Source organism: Thunnus albacares, chromosome 19 (assembly GCF_914725855.1).
Source record: "Thunnus albacares chromosome 19, fThuAlb1.1, whole genome shotgun sequence".
In the NCBI taxonomy this organism is placed as follows: domain Eukaryota; kingdom Metazoa; phylum Chordata; class Actinopteri; order Scombriformes; family Scombridae; genus Thunnus; species Thunnus albacares.
In genome coordinates this window covers 259,575-282,594 of record NC_058124.1, presented here as the reverse complement: position 1 = coordinate 282,594, position 23,020 = coordinate 259,575, and the positions used below count along the sequence as shown (strand labels likewise).

The 23,020-nt window shown below is 39.1% G+C and overlaps 1 protein-coding gene across 2 annotated transcripts; it reads right to left on the bottom strand.

Moving 5' to 3' along the window:
- Nucleotides 1–791: 791 nt before the first annotated feature.
- c19h6orf136 (chromosome 19 C6orf136 homolog) lies at nt 792–18,883 on the bottom strand. Of its 2 annotated transcripts, none has more exons than XM_044335375.1 (7): nt 18,502–18,883; nt 10,242–10,490; nt 7,604–8,290; nt 5,329–5,417; nt 5,013–5,213; nt 4,832–4,901; nt 792–3,372 (listed from the first exon to the last, which is right to left on the bottom strand). In XM_044335375.1, the coding sequence occupies exons 2-7, from the start codon at nt 10,338–10,340 to the stop codon at nt 3,235–3,237; spliced, it is 1,284 nt and encodes a 427-aa protein (XP_044191310.1). In that variant the 5' UTR covers nt 10,341–10,490; nt 18,502–18,883; the 3' UTR covers nt 792–3,234. The 2 variants fall into 2 exon arrangements, with proteins under 2 accessions (XP_044191310.1, XP_044191311.1); XM_044335376.1 differs by having other exon boundaries at nt 18,628–18,883.
- Nucleotides 18,884–23,020: the final 4,137 nt, after the last annotated feature.

Below are 23,020 nucleotides of genomic sequence, written 5' to 3'. Positions count from 1 at the left end.
CAGAGAATAATCCAGAGAGAGAGAGAGAGAGAGTGTGTGTGTGTTGGGCAGTGAGGTTGCAGCTACTGTAGTAACCTGCCTACCATCCGAGAGTAGGCTGAGCAGGCGAGAGCAGGAGAGTTTCTGCTGAAAACAAGTACCAAGACCCAGGGAGCCATGAGAGCAGCTACTCACTAACAGCTGCAGACACTTTCAGTTTATAATTGTAGCGTCCGTCGTCCGACTAAGTATTGATAATAGGCTTAGTATTTTACAAATTAGAGTCTTTTATTTGACACCGTGTATCACCGGTAACACCTTTACATACAGCAACACTTTTCGTTTTTCTCAGAGCCCCCCCCCACCCCCCACCATTTTTTTGTGTTGTTAATAAGGAACAAAACAAACACTGTGTGCATTTAGGTTGATCTCCAACAGTATCAAATTCTCCCAAACTGACCATGGTAGCCTCTATGCATAGTTTATGGTGTTTACAGTACTTGCCAGGACAATTGTTCATTTAACTACACTGGTGGGAAACAAGATGATTGATGTGAAGTGCAAGTTTTCTCAAAAGACAAGCCTGTTGGTCTATTTGTTCAGCTCTATTGGAAATGAATGGACGGCCAGTGTTTTGTTGACTGTTACTTTCAGTCTGCAGCACAGGTCTGTGGTTGGCCCCAACGTGGCCAAGGTGCTTTATCATGTCTTAAAAATGATCATTTGAAAAAATAATTTTCAACAGTCACAGCACACATCTCTAATGGTTTGCAATGGCTTTTTTTTTTTTTTTTTTTTTTTTTTTTTTTTTAAAGCGGGCAATTCAGTTGCTTTCACCTCTCCAAACACAGCTCACACACATATATACGCACGCACACACACACACACACACACACACACACAAAGCTGTGTCAGACCATACAGCTGACCTCCACACAGTCACCATAGCTTCCATTCAGAACTACTACCACTGTATGCTGGGCTCAGATTAGAAGATATTCAGGCTGATTAACTCTAACTTTTCCTCTATAAAGATACGCAGGAAAGCTCTGATGTTCAGTTCAGAATTTCTGATCACATTTTCACATCCAGAAAGTCTATCAGACACAATCAGGGCCACAGCAATTAAATCTGTTTGATATTTGCAAAAATGAATATCTCTTCTTTGGATAAAAGAGACAATGAGAGGCTACAGAGAGGAGGAGAAAGGACCTTTGAGGGACAGACAGAGGTGGAAATCAAACACAATCAAACAATCACTCCCACTCCATGCAGTGATTGGTCAGTACGTGGTCGTGGTTGGTTTGTGGAGCACAGATGTATCAAGAAAAACTTCACCATGTTCCAAAATGGCAGCCCATTCATTCCTATGAAAGATGCTCATTGGACACGCACACAGAAAAACATTCTCACACTTCCACATTTTTAAGCATGCTCACTATGGTCTGTGTATGGGGAAAAAGTATTCTTGCATATAATCTGTTAAATGTCCGTGTATGTGTGTAACAAAGTCTGATTTTAACATCCTTCAGGTCTTATGAACTCTTGTAATCTGAGCCCAACATTGATCCTGCTGAAACCTCTGCACCAGTTTCAGTTTGTGAGCATATTTAGTGAAATGAACTCAACCAGAGGTACACAGCATGCACCTCACCTGTGAAAGAAGCAGCAGTTTACACAAAAAGGCTTTGTATCACATCCCAACACCCTTTCACCACACAGTCCTCCCATATCTAACAAGATGTGTCTCAAATCGTTTCTCTAATGGTACTAAGAAGAGTTTTCACAAGTTTCAGTCTGTGTATTCTTCACCGCGTTATATTCTACACGTACTGGGAGTGCTACATGGCGGACAGGCGGAATCCACTGTTAATGGCTGAAAACCTCCTGAGTAAACCTTTGGCAAGTTTCTTTCTCACTCCAGTTCAAACAGGCTGACTAAGTGTCACGAAAACACCATAATCTCTTTTTCAAACATTGTACATCAGTAATCAGGCGTTCCTATGTCTGAGAATTTAGCTTTGTGATGCATTTTTAATCTAGCAACACAGATAAATGATGTGAGTCTGTATTATGCAGGGTGTCTGCGGAGGTAACAAATACTGTGGCTTAGATAAATAACTGACATATCTAAGCCCCTAAATCATATACCCCGAATATCCTCATGAAGCCACTGTGATAATGGATGGGCTATTTAAAGGAATAGTTCAGCATTTTGGGAAACATGCATTTTCTCTTTCTTTCAGAAAATGAGACGAAAAGATGGATATCAATCTGTGGATGAGGTACGGTGCTGGAGTCAGGACATGGTTAGTAAAAGTTGTATTTCTGTGTAGTTGTAAATTAAATGCAAACAATTCAACAAATCTGGAGAACAGTCATTAAGTCGATAAGTGATTAAGATTTTAGTTCTTCTTTAAGAAGGAAATTGTTCTGGAAATCAACCGTTCAATCAAATCAAAACTCTCTCAACTATGAAATTACTTCAGTGTAGCTTCAGAAAAGAGTTTACTATGTGTACTGTCAGTTCCTCTATAATTAGTACCGGAGTACATTGTTCTTTCAAGGAAACAAGAAATAGCAAAGAAGTGTTACTGAAAGCAAATACAAACATTTCCCAAACGTTGAAATATTCCATTAAGGAGGAGGAAGTTTTTTTAATTGGCAGTTGCTTGTTTTGTATCATGCAATTTGGATTTGACATGTTACATAAGAGTATGAGAGCACCTCTAGCTTTACCCTTTGCATTGTTCCTCATGTCTTAAGAGCTACATCATGAAGTTCATTATGTTCTGTATCAGGCAGCCTCTTTATTCTCTTTAATGTTGGATCTGTTTAATGTTGATTTCAGGTTAAAAGTTTTAGTTTCACATCCTCAAATTTCAAATTGTTGCATAAACATTTGAACAAAAAATGTTATCAAAATCTGTTAAATCTTTTATTACAGTGGCTGTGGGCTGACTGTCATAGAGAAGACACATGTGACATCTGATAACCCAGACATGCAATCAGGTTAACATCTAAAATTATTTCAAATGATAACACTAAAATTAGAAAAATAAAAACCAGTATGAAGTCTTGACTATAATTAATTCAGAGGCAACAATATGAGATTTCAGGACACAGAGCTGAATTTTCCATTTTTAAATGTTCCTATGTTGAGAATGAATGAAACCTGTCAGAGTGGCATGGACCTTAGACACACTGTTGATTCCACTGGCCGTTACTCCTCTAATCATCATCCTTTTTTCCGTTTCAGTCATGTCGCAGCGAGGACAGGAGGAGGGGCAGCAGGTTGAGAGCAGGTCGGTGCTCCTGCACCCCTAGAGCCACCAGAGCCCCCGCCAGGATGGACGTTACCCTGGGCAGGACAGGGGGCTGAGCTGGCATCACCTGCAACAGGGACAGAGGACAATCACACCGGAAGCTCAGAAGGATGCACAACACAGCTGTCCATGAGTTGTTTTTCCGACATTTTTCTTGATTTACAAGCATACTGAACACACATGTGCAGCTGGTTTAGATGGTAATAGATGGTTTTTGGTGGTACTTGACTATGACAACCCTGTGTGCCTCTAATTTTCTCTGTAATCATTCGTTTTAAATGTCAGTTCAGCCAATCTCACAGCACGGCTACTGTCATCAACCTAGATTTTTGTTTGTTTTGTCAGATGATATTGTGATCATTAACCTCTTCCACTCCTGCTCCCCTACCAAAGACCCATTTCTAGAGGGAACAGGTCATGTTTAGGGGGAGATAGTAAGTCAACAGTATATGCCACATAGAAGTGGTATACATCATCTGAAAGCTGGGAGACTGAAGATTAATTTGGGGTGTTCACAGTTCAACACTGTGTGTCAAGTTTTTCTAGTAATAAATCTGTAATGAACATGTTTTGGTTAGGCACCCATTTAAATTTTAAAAAGTTCAGAGTGTATAAGGGCTTAGAACATTACGATGAAAGTATATGATGGCCATTCACATGCTCAATTATGTCTCATAAGTTGTTACTGCAATTTTTGGGTTTATACATTTGTTACACAGATGTGGTGCAAAGTGTAACCATTTTTGACCACTTGAGAATTGATAAAAATGGTCTAAAATCCCTCGAGAATACCACATTAATACACCAAGACCTTGAAGATCACCACAGAAAAGTTCATGCTGTGATTTGTTAAACTTTTGACATTTGGAGATTTCTGTAAGAATTGCATTTTTCTGCGATTGAATGGCGAGCACTTTGGTTCTGGAAATTGCTCAGAGACCCCCTTATTGTCATATACCTAGGAAAGCCATGCATCCTCTGAATGCCCTAGGTCTCTAGTTTGTGGTGCTAAAGTTTCATGAGGCTGTGATTATCCTAGAGGTCACAAAACATCATTTTATACAGTAAGGTCAAGTTTCAAAAAATCTCAATGAAGAGATTGGTCTTATTACAATGAAACGGCTACTGTGGGTACTAACATCACCACACATGAATACAGTTAGGCTCACTGAAGACACAAGAGTCTCAGCTTTCCAGTCATACCAAATTTATGCAATTCCAAGACTGTTTAGGGACTCAAGTATGCAGAAATATTCAAATGCAGCTGACAGACGGCTGCTTCTGTGGACAGAGACCCACACTGACTCCGACTTGCTTTCAGAGTTTCTGTCCACAGAACCTGCCGTCTGCAGTTCCTGGGGAGCTGAGAGGGCAGTGGCTGGCCAAACTGTCTTCACCAGGCTGACTGACAGCAGAATGAGCTGTCACAAATTCTTTCCCAAATGCGTGTTCGTGAAAAATCCTCTAAAGCTATTAAATAAATGTCAATAGGTACTTAAAAGCATAAAACACGATTAGCTGCTTACTTTTTCAACTTTATGACAGTGAATGAGTCCATCCTGCCCAATGTAAAAAGTAGAGAATGCATCATATGACCTGGAACAGATGACATTTGGATTAAGTTAGTTTACAACCATGACAAAGACACTAAAAATCAAGCTTACAGTGGTAACAGCAGCAGGTCTGTCTGAATGTACTATGTGTTACCTGTACAGGTGAGATTTGTCTTTGCGGTAGAAGCGCAGCAACAGAGAGTGGAAGGGAAGGCCCCTGACCCTCCAGCGAGCCTTAATGGTCCCATCCTCCATGTGCTTGGTCAGCTTCAGCACCTCCAGCCAGGCCTTGGTGTAGTAACACAGAAACAGGAAGCGCCACAGGGAGAGCGTGAGCTGGTACACCGCACGGCCTCTACAGCCACAACACACAGGGATGGACAAGTCACAAAGGAAGTGACACAAGCAAAGTGATAAGTGTTTGTAATAATGTATCACTATTAACACAAGGTGAGAATGTGAAGATTCACCTGGTCTTGGTATTGATAAGTCCATTGATGAATTCCATATCATTTGAGTACATGGTGTAGTCATGTTTCTTCGTAAAGAAATTTGGAAGCTGCAAAACAAACATAGTTCATCTGTAAAACTACGGTCTAATGCAATCCAACACAACCACTCTCACATGGTAATCCCCTCTGCATTTCATTAGGTATAAATATATAGCAGCAGTTACTCTGTCACAGCAGGAGCCCCATCCCATTCACAATAAATGGGTTTTTATGTGACAGCAGTGGTAGACCTACAGTTAGGGGTGGGCAATTAAATGAATTTTATTTTAAATTATGATTTTGGCTTCAAACGATTATGAAAACAAGATAATTGAGATAAAACAATTATTGTGCCACTTCCCGTTTCGCAATGATGCTCTTGTTTTGTCTTGTATTATAAGAAATCCAGCACACCGCTTTCCTTTACAGTGGTGCGCTTTCAGCCTTCCCTAAAAACCCAAACTCACTCTCACTGGGAATCCACATAGTTAGTGAGATGTGAGTGGCACATAAGTGCGCTCTATCCGTTCAATCCACACCAACTCCGACCTGTGTTCAGTGTCTCTGTCCACAGAAGCAGACATCTGTCAGCAGCAGCTCCTGGTGAGCTGAGAGGACAGCGGTCGGACAAACTGCCTTCATCAGGCTGACTGACAGCAGAAATCTGCTGAACCAAAATAGTTTTCATATCGGCTCCGCAAGAAGAAATCAACAGTGTTTGTATTTATTGATTCATTGATTTCATTTCCCCGCCCACCGTAGTGAGTGAGGGGAATCTGCCTGTAGTGAAACAGGCAGCTCACAGACAGACTGGAAGCAATCAACGTAGATACCATTAATAAGCTCAAAACACATGTACAGTGGGATATTTGTGCGATTTAAACAGCTGTCTGTGCAGTTATGATTCACTAAATGCCACAGAAATAGACTGGGAGCTTTAAAAAAAAAAAAAAACATGGTGGTGTCTGTGAGATGGATACATTTCATAAAATGGAAGCATTTCTGTTCCATGAGTCAGTGAATAATCGTGTTAAATAATCAATAATCAAGCAGCCTACAGTGTCAGTCAAATGTTTGACGTACTGTATATGTGAAGCCATGTTGAAGTGTGACGGCAAGGTTAGCCAAAGCTGTCAAAAGTTGACTGTAAACTTAATCTAAAAATAGATTCCAATAGATTTTAAGTCAGTTTGAAACATTGCAAAGATTAATTATATTTAAATATGTCTGACAAGATACAATGAAGGAGCACATGTCAGAAAATGACAAACGATGTTTTATTGTATGAACTATGAACCTTTAGAAAATGCTGCTTTTGCACAGGGAGAACCTACCCTTGTTTGACTATTTGTCTTTTGCTGAGAACTATTAAAAAGGTACACCTGCCGCCTACATTACCCACTATGCAACTTGGGCCATTGAAAGCTCAGTTGGAGATTCATGTGTTATGCTAGTAGCCGCTAATGTAGCCGGGCATCCAGAGATGAGGAGCTACAGAGGTCTGCAGACATCATTTCTAACTCCAGAGTATTTTCAGAGTTAACGTCGATGTAATAAAATCACAATTTTGAGAAAAAAGGCATAATGTCAAAAAGAACAGAGACATAGCATAACAAAAAAGCTTGTTATATTTCAAATTGTCATACGTTATGATTAGACAATATGGATGTTTTAACATTTCTTTCTTCCATATATTTTCACCTTGCAAAGGTTTTCAGATTGCACTACAGTGTAACTTTCCTGTAGGCAGTAAACAACCCCGGTCTTTGACTCCATGCTATGAAACCTCTGTATTGCTCCATGTTTGGAGATATGACTGCTTCACTGTGTCAGTCTGAATGCAGTGGGGTATTAGCAAGATGCCAGCAGATACAGTAAGTAGTGCAGTGGATTCTGGTTGCCTTCCGTATCAGTTCAAGGGAGTCATAAAGCAGCAAGTGAGCTGTTTGACTCAGCTCTATGGAGGAAACCAGCTGCTGTCTCAAACACTCATACATCATGTTTCTGGTTTCATTTCATTTCAGTGTCCTACAGTCTTTGACAATAAAGTTTGCCAGTGAAGTCTACAAACTCAAATATTAGATAGTATTTTACTTCACTGACTTCATGCTACAGGATGTTTGGTTTTAAGAGTCCACAAAAAACAACAACAAATGAACCTCCTACCTCCTACTACTCCTTCCTCTGGTCAGCAGTGAATGATAGTGAAAGTGCAACTTAAACACATTTATCCAGACACAGAGTGCAGTCTTACCTCTATCCTCAGCCTTTCATACATCACGGCCAGTTTCTCTTCTCCTTCACTTTTTCCTTCAGTGTGTCCCCCCTCTGCTCTCTGTGCATGGCTACACAGAGAGGTAGGACACAGCAGAGGCAGCTCCACAGGCTTGTTCTCAAGTCCAACATCCTGTCTAGATTTCAGCCCGCACACACTAGACGCTGGCTCTGTTCCCGGGCAATGGAAACAATAAAACTGAGAGCCATACATGAAGGGTGCAGGACACCTCTCCGCTTCAAACAGGCTTCTGAAACATCCATGTTCTCTTTTTACAGCGTCACCACTATTTCTCTTGAAGCTGTCGACGTTAATGTCATCCTCTCTACTGCCATCCACCGTAGTCAGGGGGAAGGAGAACTCTGAGGACTTGTGAGCCCCTGGAAGGAGGAGCTCTGCTAATTTATTCTGACCGAACAAAGGGATCTCCAGCAGGGTGTGCAGGCCACCTGACTCACCCTGTCGCACCAGCACGCACATGCTGAGCGAAGTCTCCTCCCAGTCCTCCTCATACCAAGCACCTCTGTGCGGCTGGCTGGCATGAAGGAATGGGTGGGACAAGACAGGCTGCTTAACGTTCTGATACCTCAGGCTGTTGGGGGGCGCCAAGGCCCATGATGCACTGCTCAGGGTGCGTGTCTGATAGATCCACTGCAAGTCAACCACCTGAGGGAGCAATAAGGGCTCAGTAAGATTATCTTTATCATATTATACAGTTAGAAACACACTGACATTTTATAGCACTAGCAGTCTGATATTAGAAACATTGTTAGCGTATATAGAGTCAGAGTAGAAGATAAATATCAGTTTTATCTCCAGTACAGAGACAGATCCAGGCAGTCCTGGTGCCAGAGGAAAGTAACTGGCCGGGCATTTGGTTTTTATGGGTGGGCCCCCCCCCTCAAGCACCATCACGACTCAACTATCACCCTGTCCAACCTGTACAAACATCAGCCATGCTTAATTTGCATACAATAATGCATCAACAGTCACTCATGACTGTGTAATGGTACAGAGGGTACAGTGCTGTGCAGGGAGTAAACCTCATTCCTCGACACCTTAAGAGTCGTGCTGGCCACAGATGATCGCGCCCATGGGTTTTAGCCTCCTTGCTAGCAAGCCTGCCTCTCATGTCTAGGTTGTGAGTTTGAGTCCAGTGCAGGACTGTGCTTGTCTACACAATACAGGTTACAACTGCAGTTAAATTTTTCGACTGTTCCGGCACCAAATACAAGTCATATAATCATTATAAGACCATGGTGAAGCATACACATACGATACAGAAAGTGCATCACCAAAATGCCACATATACATATACACACACACACACACACAGATGAAAGTGAGCCCTTTGCCTAATAAATTCAAGTGCCATAAAGTTTAAATGACCAGTGTCCAAAAACAAAACTCATATAACAGTGGCAAGTGAAGCCTGCATGCATCCTTCTGTCCACCCACAAGTGGTGCAGGCCTAAGAATATTGCACGAATCAATCAAAAACTGCAGATATCTAAGTCCATTCATACCTTTAAAACATGTTCCTCCTGGTTTGATGAGTGGCAAAGTCCTCGATTAGAGTAGAATGATCCAGGGTTCCAACAATGTCACTTTCCATGTTAAGTCAAGCATGATTACGTTTCAATTTAACCTGTTTCGATCGTTAGCCCCAGCATGCTAACTTCAGCTTTCAAACTTTCCACTCTGACGTCACACCGTTTCAGAGCAGATATTAAACAGCGGTTTTAAACAGCATTGATGCTAATTTCTCCTGGGAGGGCCAAATTCTTAGATGGGCGGGTTCTGGCCCCTCAAGGCTAATACGTCCTGGACCCCCAAGATGTCTTAGCCTAGCTTAGCACAAAGTCTGGAAAGCAAGGGGAAACTGCTAACCTAGCTCCATCAAAAGAGAAAAAAAATACAGTCACGGATAACTTCTCAGTTGTCTGATTGGCATGTTGTATCTTATAACATTTAGTAATAAAAATGTGTTTTAAAAAAAACAAGATATTTAGTTTTTAGTGGCAGATAACATTGGTGCTATTACTTTCTAGAAGCAGTTCCAACATTTAACTCCTCTCTTAACTCATGAATTGTTTTATATATTTCTGGCCATGTTAACGAAATGTGATACACTGTGTGAAAATAATACACCTTAAGAGATGTTGCTAAGCATTTGTTTTTGTTTTGTTTTTCACCAGGCAAGCTGTTTTACCCTGCCTCCAGTCTTTATGGTACGTTAAGCTACGTAGTAAGTAGGTCCAGGTCTACTAACAAATGTGGTTTTGGTAATCTGCTCCTTATTTTATTTAAAAGTTCAATGTGTGAAATTTGTGTTTCTGCGAATATTAAAGTCTGAGAAAAACACCAAGCTACTCTGTTTGAAAGCATTTGTTCAATGTAGTGTAAAAGAAGCGAATCTAAAGTTGGTAACACTAGAATTATAGTGTTTGTTGGAGAACATTTTTTAGGGAGATGTCATGAGACTGGTCACATTTAAAGATATTCAATACTGATGGAACACACACACACACACACACACACACACACACACACACACACACACACAGAAGACCTGAACGAGAAATCAAAGAGATGATCTTAGATTCAAGCACATTACCTGACTGAGACTCAAGCTCTGGTTCGTGATGGGTTGCCTTCTGCCATGGCTGCGGACACAACCCACCCAGAAGGCGACACCCCCTCTGCTCACAGCCATTCACCACAGGGGCCAAGAGTTACCCCAGTCACCAGCTGACCATCACCCGCAGCACAGAGGACACCGCAAAGCCACACGGACCGGCTCCGTCAGATGGACTGAGTGTGGATAATTACCATCTACAGCAACAAGCTCTCCACCCAAACAAACCTGGCCACAGAGAAAAGAGAGCAGCATACTTACATGAGATGAGAGAGTAGAGTGTTATAACCAAGTGGTGCTACAGCAAGTCACAGTTACTGAAACTGGGATTGTGTAAAATTATATCTGCTAAAAATGTTCACTTGACAAAGATCAACTCTATGAGTTTGTTGACATACGGTAGTTGATAGAAGAATAAACAACTATTTAATAACTAGAAATGCATTTCCTGCAGAAAATACATGTGAATGCTGAAAGTTGAAATAAATCGCAAAGCACTGCTGACAATACTAAAGACTTGGTCAGCATCCCGATCTTTACAATTTTGCAGAATTTTATTACCATGGCATATTACATTTAAGAGAAACAGAAGTTGGTAATAACTGTGGTGGTGTTTTGTTAATGGCCACAAGATGGGGCTATTGGTGCCATGATTCAGTGTGTTGTGCAGATTCTCATGGGGAACTTGTCTACCAAGTTTCATTTTATTAAAGACAACAGAATTGCAGACATATAATTTTCAATTGCAATCCAATTCAGTATTGAGGAGTTATGGCCCATTAAGTGCATCAGGCCATGCCTTCAAAAGTTAAGTAACCAATTACAGACAAACTGTTAAGTGATATCCAAAAACGAATTAGTAAGTTTCTTTGGGGTCCTCTAAATATGGTATGTACCAAGTTTGGTAAAGACTGGATGAAATATGTGCCAACAGAAGCAAAAAATGTTTATAAATTTAGGCGCAAATGGCCTATATCAGTCTACTTGACATCATTGAAGGAATACACTGTGCAAATATTTGGATAGGCCTCATGGTTCATAAGTTATTGGCCAAATCGTAAAATGTGTGATAACTGACCACATGGTGGCAATGTTGGGCCCATTTTTGAGTATGTTAAGCATTTCCAGATGGGACACCCATCCATGAAGTTTGAAAACTTAAGCACTTTTAGTTTTTGAGATATTAGCTGTCAAACATTCCTCCCATTGATTTTCCATTATAAATTTTAATATTAAAAAAAAAATATATATATATATATATATATATATATACATAAAAAAATCACTGGAATATGTTAGAAAGATGAAAAGTAATAGCATAAATGTCCTTAAAGAGCTGAACATTGATATTTGAATGGTTTCTATCGCTCAAAGTATGGAGGAGTAGAAAGCTTACAAAAAACATGTGGAATGATGATAATAATAATAATTCAAAAAGAAAATAAAAAAAGAAAAGAACGGGACAGAGTGCACAGTAAACTCGGCAGCCAAACATTTCTCTGTTCTATATTTCTCTGTTTTGTGTCTTCAGGTTAGGCTAACCCATTGTTGCTAACTTTGGAGCTAAACCCCTTTACTTTTCCAGCATTTGGGGAAACAAGAGACGTGACTTTTTAGCATTCATTAACTCACTGTACTGACAACTTACTACTAACCTTTTCCTCTGCCCCACTCGCATCCACCCTCACTTCTCTGCCCCTCGCTCTTTCCCACTCGCTACGCAAACATACTCCTTAACAGAGCCACGCCAATAGTTTCCCAGGCAACGACAGAGGTTGACTCATGTACCGGAAGAGACTCCCAAACGCTGTTGATTTCTGAATGAATGGATATTCATTTGTTCAAATATTAAAAAATATTTTTTTTGGCCTGGCGGGGGTTCTCGTTGTTATCATTATGGAGAAACACAGATTCAGTAAGTGTTCAGTACGTTCAGTAAACGTTGAGTACAGTTAGACCCAGCAGTCTCTATTAGGTTGGGTGAGTTCAAAGTTTTGAAAACAACGGGGGTGTTTTGAATACACCCCTGTTTTCACAGGTAATTTGTTAGTCTGTCCCTCCCGCTGCAGGAAATAATGGATTAATCCTAGAAAGCTATTTATGTAGCACTTTCTCATTAAGAAAATAACACAGAGATTATTTGACCAATGAGAATTGACCCTGTTTTCACAGGTAATTTATTAGTCTGTCCCTAAAGAAAGTTTCTCTGTGCTCATTGAAAATCCAATTTTAAAGGGTCTATGAGATTGGTGACATCACAACTAGTTTGGAGCCAATCGTTGTGCAGCATGCACAAATGTGATGTGGAAACTTGAAGCCTCCAGTGCACATACACTGAGAATGGACTTTTCATTTAAGTAGGGGATATTTTGTGTCCAGCAGGACAACTTTAAAATGAATATTTGCATATTTACAGACATGAAATTGTAGTTCATGAGAAGGAGTAGTGACATTTTGAGAATATTAACATGGCAATCAGTGTTTCCTCTATATGCTTTGAACAGCGGCAGAACAACATTGCTAAATGATGAATGCCAAAGCTGAATTTTCACATTGTGTATTATAATCATGACAAACACAAACTGCACATACATCCTCCACTTCGAGCAGCTGAGTAAAACTAGCTGGATAGAGAATGGGAACTGGTATCATGTATGGCCTCTCTCTGTCCTCCACACACACACACACACACACACGCACACACGCACACACGCACACACGCACACACGCAGAGGAGCTGCAGTGGAGACAGTGAACCAGGTGAAGTGAAAGAATTAACAACCTCTATGTGGTTACTGTAAGTGCAATAAAAGCTTTGTGAGTAAAAAGCCAACAAGAACTTTATTAATACACCTGTTCAACAAGCATAAAAATGTAGAAAAGGCACATTATGTTTTACACAACCACAGCGTGCTGGTAAAGCTAATAGCGAATTGTTATGAATAAGCTAAAATGAAAGCTGTCTATGTGTAGATGCTGTAAATGTTTAACTTAGTTTGCCACGTATATTAAAAGTAGTCAAATTAGTAGGGCTGTAGTCTACTGGTCAACTGGTCGATTAGTTAATCGATATACTCTCGTCCGACTAAATTCTCATTGGTCAAATAATCTCTGTGTTATTTTCTTAATGAGAAAGTGCTACATAAATAGCTTTCTAGGATTAATCCATTATTTCCTGCAGCGGGAGGGACAGACTAACAAATTACCTGTGAAAACAGGGGTGTATTCAAAACACCCCCGTTGTTTTCAAAACTTTGAACTCACCCAACCTAATAGAGACTGCTGGGTCTAACTGTACTCAACGTTTACTGAACGTACTGAACACTTACTGAATCTGTGTTTCTCCATAATGATAACAACGAGAACCCCCGCCAGGCCAAAAAAAATATTTTTTAATATTTGAACAAATGAATATCCATTCATTCAGAAATCAACAGCGTTTGGGAGTCTCTTCCGGTACATGAGTCAACCTCTGTCGTTGCCTGGGAAACTATTGGCGTGGCTCTGTTAAGGAGTATGTTTGCGTAGCGAGTGGGAAAGAGCGAGGGGCAGAGAAGTGAGGGTGGATGCGAGTGGGGCAGAGGAAAAGGTTAGTAGTAAGTTGTCAGTATGTATTCAAAACACCCCCGTTGTTTTCAGAACTTTGAACTCGCCCAACCTAATGGAGACTGCTGGGTGTAACTGTACTCAACGTTTACTGAACGTACTGAACACTTACTGAATCTGTGTTTCTGATGCACGTTATTGTGGTATCAGTCAGAGCTCCTCCACTGTCTCCAGCTTGTGTGGAACGCTGTTGCTTGAGTTCTTACTTGCACCAAGAAATATGGTCACATTTCCCCCATGCTAGCCAATTTGCACTGGTTCCCTGTTAGATTTCAGACTGATTTTAAAATTGAACATTACTTTTAAAGCATGAATGTACTGACTTGGGTTGCAGCAGGTTTCACGGTATACCATGGTATGGAAATTGACGGTTATCATACCCTATGCATTGGCTTATTACTGGTTTTGTTTAAAAAAAAAAAAAAAAAAAAGGGGCAGCCTCAACTGCCTGTCAGACTTGGCAACTGGTGCCACACACATATGAAGTGGAGAAAATGGCAGAGAGAAGTGAGACTAATGCCACTAAAAAAAATTGAACATGGAGTTGTCCTTGAGGAAGGATATTAAATAATTAAATATTAATATTAAAAATGTGGATGCAGAGTGGCTGTGAAAGGAGGGAACACTTCCCTCCATGCAGATCCAAATAGGTGTCCTGTTAATTAAACTTACATCCCTAACGAAAAAATGTGAACTTTTGGACGTCGATCATAAAATGCGCTATTGATATCATTTTTGACATCCTGGCTCCTGGCTTCATCTGTTTTGCCTTACAAACAGACACTCACTGACCCCAATCTGACCCCATAAAGAAACACAAACTTTCCCGGCTCAGGTGTCTAACATAAGTGTGTGTGTGTGAGTTAAAGGTACTGACAGGATCAGTGCTGGCTGTGCTGTTGTGCACCTACAGTAAATTGGCAACTATTTGTGAAGGCCTCTCTCACTATTTTGAAAATTTTTACAAACCAAACAATCGATTTAATGGAGAAAATAATCAGAAGATTAATCCATAATAAAAATAATCATTAGTTGCAGTTGGATACAAAATGATTCCAAAGGGCTCCACCTCAACCAAATACAACAGTAAAATCCTGCTTTTACATCAACGCATGAGTAATAATAATCTAATGATATATATGTGAGTATAACAGTCACAGGGGACATTTTTCTGCATTGATTACTTTTACTTTTAATACTGAAAGTACATTTCTGAATTAGTTAGAATTAGTTGAAGATTATGTACGATTTTAGTCGACCAAGATTGTCTTTGGTTGACCACAGCCCTACAAACCAGTCCCCCCCTCTCTCTACGAGCGGTACCTGCTGAATCACATCCGCAGCAGAGGGAGGAGGACAGAGGACTATGGAGGAGGATTATGTGGTGACTTTTAGGGCTGTAGTCCATAATCTTCAACTAATCGATTAGTCACGTAAGGGGGGGGGGATAGAGTGCACAGTAAACTCGGCAGCCACACATTTCTCTGTTTTGTGTCTTCAGGTTAGGCTAACCCATTGTTCCTAACTTTGGAGCTAACCCCCTTTACCTTTCCAGCATTTGGGGAAACAACACAGACTTTTTAGAATTTATTAACTGACACACTGTAGTCTGTACTGTACATTTACTGCCAGACTGACAACTTACCGCTAACCTTTTCCTCTGCCCCGCTCGCATCCACCGTCACTTCTCTGACCCTCGCTCTTTCCCCACTTGCTACGCAAACATGTTGTTGTGAAAACAGGTAATTTGTTAGTCTGTCCCTGCCACCGCAGGAAATAATGGATTACTCCTGGAAGGCTACTGATGTAGCACTTTTCTCCTTATGAAAATAACACAGAGATTATTCGACCAATGAGAATTTAGTCGGACAAGAGCATATCGACCAACTAATCGACCAGTCGACCAGCAGACTACAGCCCTAGTGACTTTGCTGTTGTAAACTGCAAATATTTATTTATAAAAAATATTTTTTAGTTATATTTAAAGTTATATTTAAAATAGTATAGCCGCAAGGTGCCACACACCTTCTCACAACTTGAGGCAATGACATCACGTGCAAAATGGGGGTATTGTTCATATTTAAACTTTAAAAAATTCACAACAATTTAACTGTTGGGGATACAGTTCTGAAAAAAGATAGACATTTCCGTGAAACATGTTTAAAAAAATTGGCCTGCAAAGTCCCTTATATTTCGATACATACACCATTTTGCCACAGTCATGCATATACTCCAGCATTGCTGGATAACACTTTTGCTACACAGTGTGTAAAAGGCCTTTACATAAAGGAATTCTATTTAGACAACATGTTTGCATCTTTTTCTCAGTTAAGCTTAAAGTACAGTCTACCTCACTCTAATTTTTTTCATTACATGTAACTCATCAACGCATTTTGTGAGGCAAAACATCCCTAATATTGAGACCACTTGTGAGAGACACACTCTTTTGGAATCGCTTTCTCTTTTGCCCGAGAATAAGAAGGTTCTAACTAAATTTGTGAGTTTTTTTTCTCAGGACTCTTTATCTGTCAACTGTATCCAGAGGGCTTGGGAGGGAAATCAATGCTGTGCTGCCTGATAAAATATGGAGGACTGCACTTTCCCGTATTCACAGTTGTTCAATACAGCAGACACAACTTAATTCAGTTCAAGGTGACTCACCGTTTCCATTACCCTAAGGTAACGATACATAAATTTTAACCCCTGTCTCCCAGATCTGTGATAAATGTAAATCAAATGAGGGTACATTGTTGAATTTATTTTGGGACTGTCCACTAATTCATCCATTCTGGTCAAGGATTTTTTCTTTTTTTTCCTGGGGTTTACCAGAGGACCCTCGCTCCTGACAGGGACTTGGCTCTCTTTAGATGCTCAGAGGACTCTTTGACTCTCCCTTCGCACATTCAAACAGCTTTATTGATGGGCACGGTACTAGCAAAAAAAAAATCTTTTCTCAAAGACTGGACGATTCCAACTCCACTGTGCTTTAGAAACTAGTTGCATGAACTTGCTTTGGTTATCCACATGGAAAGACTGTTTTAAAAATTCAAAAGGTCTACATTAATGGGAAGAACCTTGGGTCTCTTTTTGCAATATCTGGGCTCAATTTGACCATATTTGTATGTATTTATACATTGAGCTTTTTTTAAAAAAAATGTATTTATTTTTTTGAATATTCATCTTTTTGTTGGGCTGCAATTAATAGTCACTTATGTATGATGTGTAGTTATGTACTTTTGTATCCTTGACAAGTGGTTAGAATGAACTTTTCTTACTTGTATTCCTCTTCCCTGGTGTGTGTGTGTGTGTGTGTGTATGTAAGCGTGTATGTACATGTTTAAGTTGGGTTATGGGTACTGATTTTTGTGTGGTTTATATGTTGCTATGAATAATTTGTCAATAAAAACAATATACAAAAAATAATTTTGATGATGTGGACACAGGCTATTTTTTAATTCATTACCATGTTTAAAGGAAGAAGGTATCATGCCTCATATTGCACTTTAACATTAGAGTATGGAATATTTTGTATCTTTTAAGACTTTATTATTTTATTTATAAACCTGGACATCTTGAATGTTGTTTTCATTTTCCCATTCCATGGGCAAAAGTTCCTTGCTTTAAGTGGTTTAAAGAATAAATGGAAAGCAAAGTTATAATTATCTCCCCCCTTTTTTTGCTGATCCGAAAAATTATCCTATCCATGACTCAAAACCGTGATACGATCCAAACCGTGAGTTTTGTGATCCATTGCACTCTTGAAAGCTTTGATTTTTCTCTCACATGGGTCTTCCACTGAGGGTTTCAGAGACTCTGCCAGGAGCACATGATCTGCAGCAGACCACAAGCTTATAATCAGAGACTCCATGGTGACCGCTGAGACTGAATTAACCAGACATGAACACACTACAATCTAAACGTTTCACATGGCTGTATCCTTAAAACTTGTGATGTCTAAAATAAAGGAGCTGTGCAGTAATACTGTAACAGTCTCTTCTCAGTGAATATATTTGGATTGTTAACGTGCGTTTAAACAAACTGATTTGAAGACATCACTTTGGTAACCTGTGAAGGGCATGGTGTTGTTTTAAACATTTGACAGAATAAGCGATTCATGCAAAATAACCCACAGAGTGACTGATGATTCAAATAATAGTTGACCTAATCGCAACACTAACATCCTGTACTGCAACGTAAATGTTATTGATGACAGTACGTAATCACTGACAATAAACCGGTGCTGTTAATTTCTAGGAACGCACACAATGTGATTACGGTATTTGATGAGGAAATGAGGACAGCACAAATTAAGTTACTGTAGTCTTCAATAAATTGCACAAACAAGCTAAGACTGACCATTATTTATCGCATTAACGTTAGCTTGATCGTTTTTTAATGATCATCGCTATTTAGGTTAACGTGGAAAACTGCATTTTATTTTTTAGTATCAACTGTTCACTTTTGAGTCATAGGCAGAATATTCACCACAAATTACCATGGCTCCAGCTATCTTCACTAACGTTGACATCAAGCTATATATTGGTTAGCGAGCGATAGCTGTTAGCGTTAGGCTAACTGCTACCAGCTGGTAGTCAGCTAGCTACAAGCTTGGCAAACGTCCCTGTAATGTTACCTTTTACGGACGAAAACCCGCTGAAGTCAGTGTAGATGCAGTGGTTCTCCAAGTCAGGCTTTATACGGTCGTCACAGGCAGATTAACGATTGTAACATACTAGTAAGCATTACTTAGCTAACTTACGCGAATGTCACCCCAGCCCTATGTGTCCTTGTCCGGCCAAACGCGCCACACGCAACCGGTCGTAATGCTGCCTTCACTGCTGTGGGAGAAATGGCCACTATCCAAGTTCTCCTTGCCCGGCCAAACCATGAATGTATAAAGTGAACTGGATACAGGAACAGCGCCGGGCTCTGAGGCAAATCTGGCATAGCGGCCAAACCATGTAATGACAACGTCACGTGATGTACACTAGCCCAAAAAAGAGACTTACATTGTGAAAGAGACGTCTGTAAATCGCCGGATACATTTTTTGAGCATCATAACCCCCGCGAAATGACTCGTTTCACTATCAGAATTCGATCAATTCAGTCCAATAACGTGTCGAAAGTCTAGAGGAGCCGCACGATTAAATCATGTTATTCCCATTCAAGTTAGCCGGAGGGCTAAACCGGAAGTTAGCCGTCTCAGCCGGCGGAAGTCTCTAGTGAGCAGGCTCCATGGGCGCATGCGGCCCATATTTGCAGAGCGTGGGTGCTATGTTTTTATCATGGTTTTCATCCGTGTATTTCTTTGCAGCGGGACTTTTTTCTTTTAATTAATTTTTATTTGCAATTTTGAACAGTAACAAATACCAGTGGGCATATATGCCAAGGGTCAAGGGGCAAATAAACTACATAATGAAAGAAGAAAAAAGGGTTCAGCAGTTCAGACAACCATACAATTTACACATATCAAGAGTTTTAACGGCTTTCAGGTTTGTAGTGCTGAATGGCTTGTATGTATTGTTGCATTTCATTTATAAAAAAAAATGTAAAAAAAGGTTTTCTATTAGAAAATTCAACTTTGTGAATATGAAATTTGGCTAAGATAATAAAAAGATGTATAATGTAATACTATTTTTGTTCTCTATTGCAAGACGTCATAAAAAAACACACACATCTCTGTATAGTAATGAATTGAAAAGAGGGTAAAGTACCATGTTTGAGTTTGATTGAAGCATTACCATTTGAGTAAAGTGTTTTGATAGATTTACAAAAATAGTCACCAAAACGAAATTTGTAAAGTGATTGATAAATAAATTCTTGTTCCAGGAATCAAAGGCCTTATAAAAATCCCAAAAAAGAATAAATCCATTTTCATTAATAAATTAAGAATAATTGAATAAATTCAGAACCAATCTAATACTGTTTGCAATATGCCTATTTGACATAAAGCCAGATTGTGATTTGTCAATTATAGAGGCTAAGGATTTCTTAATTCTATTTGCAAGAATAAGAGCCAGTACTTTGTAGTCATTTTTGTGTAAACAGATAGGGTGCCAGTTGTCTATCAAATGCAAATCTTTTTTTGGGTTTTAGAATGAGGGAAATAAGGCCTTGTGTTAGTGTAGGTGGTAATACTACAAGTTCAATACTTTCAGAAAAAACATTAAAAAAAAAGGGAGCCAGTTAATTGGAAGATTTCTTATAAAATTCTGTAGTGAATCCATCATTGCCCGGAGATTTGTTGTTTTCAAGGCTTAGAATAGGATTCAGAACTTCATCATGATATCTTCATCATGTTATTTTGCTGTCACAAAGAGCTTTATAATCTTCAGAAATTACTTTGCAATTTTTAATGGAGTTTAGAAGTTGATGTTTTTTCTTCTGAAAAATTTTAAGTATAAAGTTTGCTGTAAAACTCTGAACAAAAGGAATCGTTTTGTGATCATTAACAAGGTTACCATTAACTTTTAAAGCATCTGTGGATGATTTTTTCAGTTCGGATTTTTCTAAACAAAAAAACCAAAATGTAATGTTTAAAGTAACTACCTTATGGTTAGAAATGGGAGCTGCATGGATACTGATGTGTATGTTGTCCAAGTCAAATTTTTGTGAGAAAAGCTAATAATCCAGTTGGGACTGTCTGGAAAGGTTTTTGGAGTTCCGAGTGTATAATTTGGATGAAGGGAATTTTTGCTCTCCATGCATCAAAGATGTTGAATTTTTTCATGAGATCTTTAAAATTAGAGTTAGTTAAACTGGATCTCTTTGATAGAAATCGATCTAAATTATTGTTTAATACAACATGAAAGTCTCCACCAATAATCATAAAAGAATTAGGGTACTTATTCAACCAGAGCTGTGTTTTCTCTTCCAGTATATCAAACAAAATATAATTTTCAGAACAAATGTTGTAACCATAGATGTTAATTATAATCACTGTTTTTTGAAAAGTAGAGAGCACCATAATAATAAAGTGTCCATGTGGGTTGCTGCAATGATCAATAATCTCTCCAGCAAAATTGGTCTTCAAGATGGTGACACCAGCTGACCTTTCAGATCCATGAGCCCCCATAAGTTCTTGCCCCACTAAGTCTTCCAAAAAGGCAAATCCTCCTTGGCACTATGAGGCTCAAACAAAAACAAAATAAAAATCACCTTTAAACTTTAAACTTTAAACAAGGAGAGTTCAAGCTCTACTAACAGTTAACATCTTGTAACAAGGTAAGAGCCTGTTCACAGGCTGGATTGGTTTTGGTGAACAGCACAAAACCAGGATTAGGTATATCAGTATGAAAAAAAGTAACTGAAACCTGAAAATTAGAGAACTGTCTCAGTAACCAAAATGCAGTTTAGAAAGTTCCTTAATGGGACTTAATTTATCTGCATATGGTAAATTTTGGAACCAGTGGTGATATTGGACACTTTCGCCATACTGTAGATGATCAGGTAATGGCTGGTAGGACGATTTCAGTGCCATTAGCAAAAGCACACGGTCCAATGTAATACGCCGTTTTGCCAGCAGCACAGGCCTCCTTCACCACCAGCCAGAGCTAGCGTCTTGTACACGAAGTGATTTAGCCAAGTAGGACGTGATCCTGGATCAACATCCACATTGCGGTCCTGGATCAACATTGCGATCAACCAATCACAGCCCTCTGACATCATCAGTGTGCTGCTTCTGTGCTTCTCTCAAAATTTCTTTGTGGCCCCGGATACAATTATGTTTTCTTCAGAGGTAAGTTTTCCTAATTGAATTTATTAATTTATTAATAGTCAGAAAACTGAATAAAATCCTTAACTGCATGTCTTTTATATTTAATATTTATCTTTGCAGTCTAGTACCTACCCAGAGGTGTAGCTGTATGAGCTACTACAGGGTTAGCTAGAATATTGTTCACTAACAATAAAGGGTAAAGATAACAAAAGAGCCCTAATTTTGCTGTGGTCAGAATAATTCATCAATAAAATGAACACGAACATTGTAGTTTTTCTGGAAACAACTTATGATGTGAACTACCCCTGTTGATGGCTAGTTAAACCATACTTATTCATAAGAGAAACTCATTTTTGCTCTTTTCATAGAGGCCATGCTGACAATAACAAAAAAATAAACAATAAAAAATACATCAGACTTATCCTTGACTTGTTTACTATTGTGAGTCACACAAAGATCTGTGAACACATTTTTTCACACAAACATATAATAATATAATATATATCAAGTAGTGCCTGCTTATCTGCTCCCCAGTTATATCCAGTATAGCTCTCATTACATTAATTACTTTTTTATATTTTGTTTCTAGTTTTTCAACGTGTTTTCCATGTACATGTTTCATCCAGCCAAATTCCCAAATACTTATATTCCTTTACTTTTTCTACTGGTTGCCCATATAAATGAAGCCTCTGCTCATCTACTTTCCTCCTCCTAGTTAAGTACATATCTGTCCTATTGTCTCCTTCTTTCATAACTTCCATGATGCCCTTGGTTAAATCTTCATTTTTAAAGTGAATGAAAGCATCTCATGTGCTATTTTTAACCTTGGTCTCTAGGTCTTTTATCTGCCGTTGTTGTGTTCTCATCAACAACCATGTTAATGTCCACTTTGTTGATTGTTGATTCTGGCAGCAAAGTTAAGTAAAGATGTCAAAAATGGGCTCAGTTGTTTCTTACCAAAAGGTGAATAATGTTCAACAGTTTGCATTGAGCAAATTCCACTTTTAAAGTGAGAAAATCATTTTTTATCGGTTAGCCATGCTTTTCTCCAACTACCACAACTGCCATCTTGCCAGCTCCCCCATGCAATGCTAACTGAGAGGAGGTATGTATTATTTTCCTTGTCATGGCTAAACATTTATTTTGGTTTGTAGACAATGCAAACAAAGCAGTATGCATTTATAACAAGGCATTGATAACCTGTTTGTGTGGAAGAGACTGCATGTAACAGAGCCTTCCTATTTTTTTTAATTGACTTGTACAGATAAGTGCACTCAGTGCATTACTTACGTAAGTATTTATACTGGTTGTATTTAGCATGTTTAAAATTATTTTGTAATCAAACGTATTGAGTATTTATACATTTTATTTCATTCAAAAGCACTTTTGCTGTTAATATGAGCAATATTAGTCATGTACAATATGCAAGGTGCAA

Bases quoted from the DNA above. Each gene is read 5' to 3' on its own strand.
- c19h6orf136 (XM_044335375.1), bottom strand. From the start codon at position 10,340: ATGGCTGTGAGCAGAGGGGGTGTCGCCTTCTGGGTGGGTTGTGTCCGC. The intron at 5,418-7,603 runs GTAAGACTGCAC...TTTGTTTTGCAG, and splicing joins ATGAAAGGCTGAGGATAGAG to CTTCCAAATTTCTTTACGAA. The intron at 5,214-5,328 runs GTGAATCTTCAC...TTGTGGCTGTAG, and splicing joins CTTATCAATACCAAGACCAG to AGGCCGTGCGGTGTACCAGC.